General features: G+C 41.4%; 1 protein-coding gene across 1 annotated transcript; it reads right to left on the reverse strand.

Annotated features, from left to right (window-relative positions):
- Nucleotides 1-200: 200 nt before the first annotated feature.
- Nucleotides 201-8,606, reverse strand: yipf4 (Yip1 domain family, member 4). The gene is made up of 6 exons (XM_026190709.2): nucleotides 8,349-8,606; nucleotides 6,668-6,821; nucleotides 5,911-6,082; nucleotides 2,375-2,452; nucleotides 2,174-2,287; nucleotides 201-956 (listed from the first exon to the last, which is right to left on the reverse strand). The coding sequence occupies exons 1-6, from the start codon at nucleotides 8,404-8,406 to the stop codon at nucleotides 819-821; spliced, it is 714 nt and encodes a 237-aa protein (XP_026046494.1). The 5' UTR covers nucleotides 8,407-8,606; the 3' UTR covers nucleotides 201-818.
- Between the last annotated feature and the right edge of the window lie 914 nt (nucleotides 8,607-9,520).

Here is a 9,520-nt window from a genome sequence, read left to right on the forward strand (position 1 = left end):
TCTTTTCTACAAACATTAGAAACCCAATTGTAAGTACAGTAGCACTGAATAAGAATACTGTCTTAGTGTGTTTGACCCTACATTTGCAAATGATTGTAAAATTTGTAGGCAAATCTAGTGCTGCAGTATAGATTACAGGACTGTTAAGTGTGACAAAGTTGGGTTTACTGTAAAGCAGTGATGAGTCATGAGACACCAGATGGTTTAGAGACAAATTACTCTACAAATTTACTGTATTATTGATCAAACGAGTATAGTCCTGTATAAAAAAAGACTCAGGGTTAAGAGAACAAGGCACCACATTTAGTAGACAATGGTTTATATCCTTCTGATTGACCCATTCCACCTGCTTCCACTGCTGAAATCTATAAATTAACATGTCTGTAAAAAGGGAAAAGCATAAATGAACATTTCTGGTAGAAAGCTACAGTGCACAACAATAAGGATCAGCACAAACATACATAAATATTTGGCACCATATTCCTCAGTGTGATTAAGCTTTTTAAAAATATGACATTAATATCCAGGCCTGGACTTATTTCTAGAACTACAGGTTTACGCAGGGCTCTGGAATCTGTATTGCACTGGTGATTGATAAGTCTGCATAACAAAGTTTAAGCAGCAAAAGCATACGCACTTTATTGACCAAAGACACAAGGGAAAAACTATATACATTAGTATATATTCCCAACTTCCCCAACATCTAGAATAACAGAGTTTTAAAAAAATCCTGGTTTTGTAGGTTTTTTGTTTTTTCCCCCCCACCCATGCTCCAGGGTAACTGTCCATGAAAAGGTCCACAGCTCCAGGTCATCCAATCACACTCCAGTATATAGTGACAGGAAGTAGATGTACAGTAGGAAAATGGGATATATGAGAAGGGGCTTCTTTGTTTTAAATTCATCTCCGACAAGCAGTGAAGCAGCACTGTATGCAGCCCAGAAAACTCCAAAAAGCTGAAAGATGAGAAGACATTCATTCAACATTAAGAGCAAACAGCCACAGGGTGAAAGAACTTCATTGCTTATCTAAAAGCTACAATTATTAACAATTTTCTATCATGCTGTGGGTTATGAAAGACTCATTAAAAGACAAGCTTGTCAAGAACATACTGGCTGGAGTGCACAATTACAGCAATGCTCTAATAATGCCATCCTGCTCTGACATGATAGAATTGACCCAGTTTGTGTCCCTGACTTTGCTTGCATACTGCATGAACCAAGCAGCGGATATTTTCCTTTAGAGTAAAGGAGTGAATTTGGAACCAGGGACTATGGAGGACTCAAACCATCAGAAATAACAAGGCTCTCTATTTTTTTTATTCATACATTTCTATCTGCTTCTCGTGAGGAGAAATGAGGAAACTGTCATAGGCGCATCAGTGTCTGTCACGTTTATGAAGCTCTGTCTCCATGTTCACACCAACATGTTTTTGGACTGTTTCGTCCACACTGAGACGGCGTTGTTGGTCAGGGAAAACGCTCTCCAAAGCTCAATCGGAGGCTCTCGAAAACTAACGCATTTTAGTCATGTGATGCAGTCATGTGACCAATTCAACTAAGATGGCGGACGGCATTACACAGCAGCCCTATTGAAGATTAATTCTGATTCTAATATCAGTTTGTACATGCTCCAGAAGACGCAATGTTTCCTCAGAGCAACTTTGTACTCGTGTTACTCGCAGCAACAATTCCACCTCATTGTCTATTTGAACAACTCGGTGCTTTTCCTCAGAAGGAATGGCAGAAGGAAATGACGCAGGTCGAATTGCCCTATGTTTCACGCATGCGCACTACAGGAAGGTAAGTGTTTTCAGTGTGGACGAACTCTCGGAAACGACTGAAAATGATAGTGTGGACGCAGAGTGTTTTCGAATTTATCAGTGTAGATGTAGCCTTTGACTACAGCCGTCCAGCCTCCGTTTCGGAGCGGGCCCTCTCACTTACTCTCTACAATGATCTGAACACCAGAACTTACTAGACTAGACCAGCTCAGCACGTGTTTGAGCCGTCTCTGCTTCCTACAATCTTTACAAAATACCCATACATGCATAGCACTACCGATTTGCTGTCATAATCATGTTCTTTATTTACATCTTTCATTTTGCTGTAGCCTATGAGGCAGGTTGTAACAACATGAAAACATAAGACACTTGTTTATTAAAGTGACTCACTTTGACTAGTGTAGAAACCACCTCGAAGCCTCCAATCACTAAGAGCAGAGGGGCTATGACGATGAGAGGAAGAAGGGAATACCCAATCACTCCAAGGACCTGACCGTATGAAACCTGCTCAGGAGAACAAAAGCATTTCTTATCCTCTGTATGTACAAGTTAGAGTTAACTTCAAGTGCTGCAGGTGTCAGCTGGATTTACCTCCCCACCAAGAACGCGAGCCAGCAGGAAGATGGTTAGTGATCCAAATATCCAGATGGTGATGATCCAAGACACAACCTGTGAATGCAAAGAACAGGTTGGTGTTGACACTGAATTATGCCACAGTGAGTATAAAAGAGTATCCAGCTAGTACATTATACATATGTCTGACGCAGATGCATATAATGTAGAGGATGCAAAGTACTGTCTAGTGAAGCTGCATTTGTTGGTCTACACAAAAGGACGTGGTTGGTTCAAAGGAAAGGTTGTATTTAATCCGATTAATTAGCACAATGTACTCAAGTTTCCACTGGACACATTTTCAATCTGTCGTTTCCAAATGTCACTTGGCACAAACAAAATGCCGTGTTTTTCATCAGATATCTGTCAAGAAGCCAGATGGGACTAAATAAGAACTATAACCAACAGCATATACAAACTAAAATCAACTCATCCTCAATGCAAACTTTTATCTTTGTAATAAAATAAATCAACTGCACTAAGTTACAAGATCTTCTCTCACTCAAGCAACTCTGTACTCTGCTGGTGGAAAGAGGTACAAACAATGAACCTGAGTTGGTGTGTACCTGACATATTTCACCTTACCAAACAAAACCAGGTAATAGGCCTAACCAAATTCAGCAAACAGAGAAACAAAGCAGCCGATCATCACAGTCCTCTTCCACTGGGGAAATTCCCTCAACAATGAAACGTAACACAGGTCTGCAACCAAAAAACTGCATACGAGTGTTTCTTATAGATTTGTACTCGCTGAAACCGGGAAAAATATTTTTAAAATTCCTTCTCGTCGCGTTTTCTTGCAAAACTCATGTTTTTAGTTTAACTCAGCGTAGAATTTTTAAACTGAAATCTTGAGTTAAAAACCATATCCCATAATGATTTCTTACATTAATGTAATATTTCTAAGAGCGAGACTCCAGAGAAATACAAACAGAAAATGGGAGGAAAGGGAAGCGTGTTGGGAGCATCAAAGAGAAGCTTTCACAGACAAGAGTAAACGTGTAGTGTTACATCTATCATGAACGAATCGTTTTTTGTTTCTTCGTTCAATCATAAGAAAAATGATGCATAGTTAATTGTAACAAAATATTGACTTGTTTCATCGCTGTTGTGCTTTTTTAAGACGTGTCCAAATTCATGGGCTGCATCCTCCTGAGGACCCGGCCTTCGCAGTCTACGTGGGCCGGGTCCTCAGGAGTCGGGTAGGCCGGAAGTAAACGGCCGAGAAATGGGACGGTCTCACCTTCAGATTAGCGTCACCGCTGTCTCTGTGGAGTTTAATAAACTCGCCGTCTGCTCCGTGCTATCTAAAATATAACAGGACACTGGCGTAAACTCTCGACTATCTCACACTTCTGTTTAATCAGTTTTCTGTTTGACGTTTAGTCAGCTGTGTGAAAACCAAGGAGGAACCCACCCGAGGTATTAATAAAGTTTTATTTTATCTAATCTAATAATTTTAATCTCAGCCAAACTGACTGACTCACGAACAAATAAAACAGTGAAAAAAGCCCAACAATAACATTTTTAGGTTGTCTAAGTGACTTATATATCACGTTTAACCTGAGTAGCGAAAGTCCGCGGTGATCTGAAAATGATGTGCCGGGAGTTGTGCCGTTCTCGGCTGCATCAGTGACCCTCGAGCTCCTGGCTCGCTATCGAGCTGGTGGGTAGCAGACGCCTCCGAAAACATCGAAGCACTTTTGCAAATATGCGATATCTTGATAAACCGAGCAGATATTTGATGTTTACACAGCTACTTTCTCGCCTGACAATATGTTAAAAGTTTATTTTGTGACCCAGAAAGAATAATAAAACTTAGTAGCAGCCGCCATTGCTGAAAACTGGAGTTTGGCTGGGCCACGCTATGAATTCTGGGATATGGTGGGCCACGAAGGACACACCCGTCCCATCCTTCAAATGCGGTGAAAAGGAGGACGCGTTTGTCGGCTGCATTTGGAGGAGTCTACACATTTGGACAGCCTTCGGCGCGTCGCTGTGACGTAATCGGTCTACAAATGCGGCCTCAGGAGGATCAGCCCATGAATTTGGACACGACCTTAATGTAAATTCTTTGTGTTTTGCAAAAAAACTGTTCATGATGGAGGGAGATCATGTTTGGATTCAGCACCCTACAAACATCAAATTTACCTAAAATATCCCACGCAGCTGAAAAAATATATAAATATTTTTTGCAGACCTGTGCAATCCGTCTTCATTTTCACAGACTCACTGCTTCCACTGCTCACCATAGGACTGGAGCTACTTTTGTTGTTCAGGAAGTAATCCTAGCTATTACAAGTCTGGGCGGTAGAAACGTTATATGGTAGAAACGATATGAATTTGGCCAACGGCAGAGATTTTGACTATACAGCTCTACCGCATGTTGATGATGTCATCAAGCTTCACCTGTTTTGATTGAAAGCATCGCAGTGGCTGCAAGCATGGAGCTTACACGTGGGGACTGCATTTATATAGCGCTTTACAATTCCACTATTCATTCACTGTCACATTCACACACTGGTGGAGGCAAACCACAGTTGTAGCTACAGCTGCCCTGGGGCAGCCCCTCTGGCCATCACCAGTAGGGTAAAGTGTCTTGCCCAAGGACACAATGACCAAGACAGACAGAGCTGGGGATCGAACCGGCAACCTTCCGGTTACAAGATGAGCTTCCCAACCCCCTGAACCACGGTCGACCGGTGCTCATAAAGAAGACCGGTGCAACGCATTTGGACCTGGTTTGGGTTTAAGCGGTCAGATGTTGAGCAGAAAAATAGCAAATTATGCCGGGGACATTGATAGCAAAGAGATGGAATACCAAGTCTGCATACCAAAGGTTTAAAAGGAAAGCCAAAAACTGTGCCCTCCACAAACACCAGTCAGTCAAGTGGCTCTAACACCAGCAGACCGATCTTTTCCAAGCCTCTTCCAAAGGCACATTTTCCACTTTATTTTAAACAACTTAGAATTTTGTGTATTGGTATTTGGAAAAAGATCTTAAAAGTTATTTGAAAAGTTTTGCAATTTAAACATTTAAAAAAAAAAGTTTTGCACAATAAATATGCTTAAATGGCATTCTATACTGTTCAGTTCAGACATATATACAGAAGAAAAGAATATGTTGTGATATATATCGTTACAGCAATGTGGATTTTGGGCCATATCGCCGAGCCCTAATTACAAGTAAAGGTTTTGAGTTACTGGAGGCTACTGGCTCCAGCAGAGACTGGAACCCACAGCCAATCCACACAGATCTCAAAGTGCTGTGCAGCCCAGTGCACTGGAGCTGTTTGATACGGCCAATGCTATTTTGTGCTTTAGTTCTTTTCTGGATTCAGTATGAAGCTACATGAAAGAAAAGCAGTAACATAATGAGCACTACTTCAACTCCTGTTTAACCCACAAACATTGGTTTCAAATGCCATCCAGGCAGGACAGATGATGATGGTCTTGCTGTAGTTTGAACATGTTTGAATGAAGCGACACAGCTGTGTTTCTTGTGTCCTCCTCACCCTGAACTGTCCATAGATGGAGATCATGGAGAAGAGCAGCACCACAGCCAGAGGGCCCCAGAAGTCTGGGTTGTCTCGAACCACCTGCCGGTTGTAACCCAGTGATGGCATTGGCATCAGCACACATCGAATCTTGTAATAGATGTCCTTTATATCAATGTCCAGCTCCTCCCTGTTCAAAAAGAAGCACAACAAGATGACATGATCATCACTGGTGTTAAAGTCAAGTCTAACCCAGTCAGTTTCAATGGTGAAGATCACAAAAACAGGATCTACAGATGTGCATGTGTTTTGAGCAAGCAGCACAAGGTGAACTGAACTGTTCAGAAGCAGTGGAACAATACAACTGTCCAGCCCTTCACCTTAAAGAGGATCTATTGTTTTATTCCTCTGATATACATCTTGTTCCAATAGTGCATGCTTGTATTGTGTACTCTGATGTCTGTGTTATTCCATAGAGCAGGAACATCTCTGTCACACTGCTCTGGGTTCGGGTAGAGAATAAGTTCCCCGTAAGTAATCCTACAGTTTCAACATCTCAGTACAATTATAAAAAAGCAGAAACATTTCACTACAAGTACTCCCAGTTATCTAAAAGAAGTCTACACAGTGCAGACTTGGATGACATTTTTTTGGGGGGAAAAATAACCCACTATATAAGTTTATTGTAAAGATTAGCCAAGTTGATGTGAGTCATAATACAACACACTTAAAGCACTATGGCTGTTCCTGCAAAATAAAACCACCATGCACTTACAGAAGAGGTTTGCTCTCTTCATTGTCCTCTTCCTCCACCTCCAGCAGCCAGCCGTAGCCTCGTTGTCTCAGGAAGGTGGTGGCATACGGGTCCTTCCCACTGTCACTGCCTATATTCAGTTTAACATCTGGAGTGCTGATGGTGCCGCTGAGTTCTGAGGATGACATATTTGTTTACATCGTGTAATGTGTGCTTTTAGACTGGCATGAATCCAGAAATACACACCGCAAGATGTATGACAAAACAGCTTTAAGTCCACTATAACCAGTTCTCACTCTCAATGCAGCCTTACCAAGCTGACCAATAATCGTCCCAATTAAAATTAGGATGTCAAAGTAAACATTAGTGGCAGCGCCACTCTAAACATAAAGAGTGAGACCGATGCAGGCAAAGGTTAAATCTTTTTTCTTTCTTTTTTTTATAAGGAAGATATTCCAGCGCACTCGCCTGGCATGGTTAACAAGCCCCTGTCCAATCAGTGCAGTTACACACACAGGGGATGGGACTAGGAATCGAGAACCGGTTCCCAGGAGTTCAGTTCCTTGGAAATGTTAGTCTGTTTATCTATTGATCTTGCTTACTTGATTGGAATTTGCATGTCAGAGGAGGAAAATACCAGCACAGTGTACAGCATGGATATGGACTTTTATTTTACTTTTATTGCACAAAAGGGTGAGAGCGTGATGGTAAAATGGAAGATGCATCCAGGACAGAAACAGCTGCTTTATGCTAATCAGACAGCAAGCTAACTCTAAGTCAAGAACCTGAGTGAACTCTGACCCCAAGCAGCCAGACCCTGAACTTCAACAGGCAACAAACAGCCTCCATTGTTACCTTCTGTAACGTTTCTGTACAGCAGAATCACTGTGGGGCTTTGAAGCGTCTTTGTACTGGTTTTCATTTTGGTTTGCCGTTTTCAGCTTTGTGTTCATACCTAAATACTGTAGCCTCAGGTTTATATTGTTCAACGGCAATTATGAGACAATGTGCTCCACCCATTTTATAGAGTTACATAAAATAACATTATTTTCTCCTTTGAGTAATAAAGTAACGTACTGCGTTACTTTTTATCCAAAAAGGTATTGCGGCCTAAATCACTGATCGAAAATCACGTATGTGTGTTCAACCCGGATGACATATAGTGACTATGAAAGCCATAACATGTGACCCATTCACAGTAACCACTGTGGACGGATGAATTTGGATGAGAGTGAAATGTTTCATCCCAGATAAAAGTGACCACTTACAGCAAGCCTGTATTGACAAGCAGTGACTTTTCCCTTGACGTGGAAACAAAACCCTCGGCGTTATAACAGCAGCAACCAGACCCTCACCCAGGAGAGACTCAGTCACTTACTCCATCACAGTTTAAGTAGTAACATTTAATTTCTGGTTTAGCCAGTAAACTTGGTACTCGGCAGCTACGTTCTCCACCAGCCACGTATCAGTGCTGAAGTTATTTAGCAAAGCTAAATGACAGACTGTCTACCTGTGAAATACTGTGTACCAATTACTCAGAAATGCAGAGTCAGCCCACAGCAAAGTGCTATTTCTTAGTGTGGATGGATCTACGCCTGGGTATCTAATCTAACTCGAGACAAAAAAATAAACGACGTGAGCAGGTACGAGGCTAGCTCTTTTCAGGCCTGCTAGCTGCGTAGTTCTGCTAGCGATAGCCTACCTTCAGCCTCGGTCGAAGACACGAACGTGAAATCTCCGTTGGTGGGAGAGAACTGCATGTTTCAGTTTCTATTACTGCCACACGCCTTGGCTCCACAGAAATTGCATTTAGTGACACGTTAATAAAGCTGTCATTGGTCACAAGTCTTCAGTGAAGTTCAACTACCGCATCTTGTTTTCTTTCCGACGTTGTGCGCTTGGACGTAAGCAGGAAGTGCAGATGATGCTAAAAAAGAGTACACGTCTTGTGATGCATTCATGTCTAATCATGATGGTCGGAAACTATCAGAAAATCTTTGTTAAGTTCAGTGTGCGGAATATATGCAGGGGTGGAGGGAAGGGGATCCACAAAAATAATTCAGGAACCACACGTGGTCTTTTATACTCTAAAGCCTGGTGGAGTATTTATGTCAATTTAACAAATTATAGATTAATTATAATTTCAGCTAAACGTCAGAACTTGACAACAGCCTTTAATAAAATGTTGCTTTTTTGTTTTTGAGTATTTTGTTGATGAAGTTAATGTACGCCATATTCTCAGTCTAACGTTTTCCTCTGCAGACACATGTGATGGGTACAAACTGTTAAATATCCCCCTTAATACCCCTTAAATCCTGTTCGTACTGTACTGTGTCGTTAAGTGCTTAATGATATTAGGGCTACGAAAATCCATCAGAACAAAATGTTGTTAATTTGAAAAAAATGAACAGTGCCCCAAGTACTGCAAAGCCTGAGTGTATTTTGTGCAAAGTAGAGTTCAGTGTGTTTTGAGGGTATTTAAAGCCAGGTCATAGATCATAGGCTCTCATCTACATCCAGCCGAGTGTGATCTGCTCACACTTGCCTGCAGTGCACATTTTTACGTGATTCTTTTTCAGCTTGGTATGGGAGATATTTTGCTACCAGATATATTATTATTATTATTATTATCTTTATTTAACCAGGAGATTTCATTCTTAAGATAGCAAATGAATTTACACATACATTTTGGTTTAAGAAAGAAAGCAAAATTCACAGATGCATTTGAACATGTCTTCTTCGCTTTTGCCAATGACTGTTTTCTACAGTTGGACTTTTGGATCCAGCCTCTAGTGGCCCTTTGGAGGAACTGCAGTATTACAGGAGGTTAGCACTCTGTACCGGCGTACTTCGTTTCGCAAAGAGGCGGGTAAA

This window comes from Astatotilapia calliptera, chromosome 13 (assembly GCF_964374335.1).
Source record: "Astatotilapia calliptera chromosome 13, fAstCal68.1, whole genome shotgun sequence".
NCBI lineage: Eukaryota > Metazoa > Chordata > Actinopteri > Cichliformes > Cichlidae > Astatotilapia > Astatotilapia calliptera.

What these genes read in the sequence shown, in the direction of transcription:
- yipf4 (XM_026190709.2), bottom strand. Translation starts at nt 8,406, where the DNA reads ATGCAGTTCTCTCCCACCAACGGAGATTTCACGTTCGTGTCTTCGACC. An exon ending in GTCTTCGACCGAGGCTGAAG is followed by an intron (nt 6,822 to 8,348) that starts GTAGGCTATCGC and finishes TGTCATCCTCAG; the next exon opens with AACTCAGCGGCACCATCAGC. An exon ending in GAAGAGAGCAAACCTCTTCT is followed by an intron (nt 6,083 to 6,667) that starts GTAAGTGCATGG and finishes CTTTTTGAACAG; the next exon opens with GGAGGAGCTGGACATTGATA.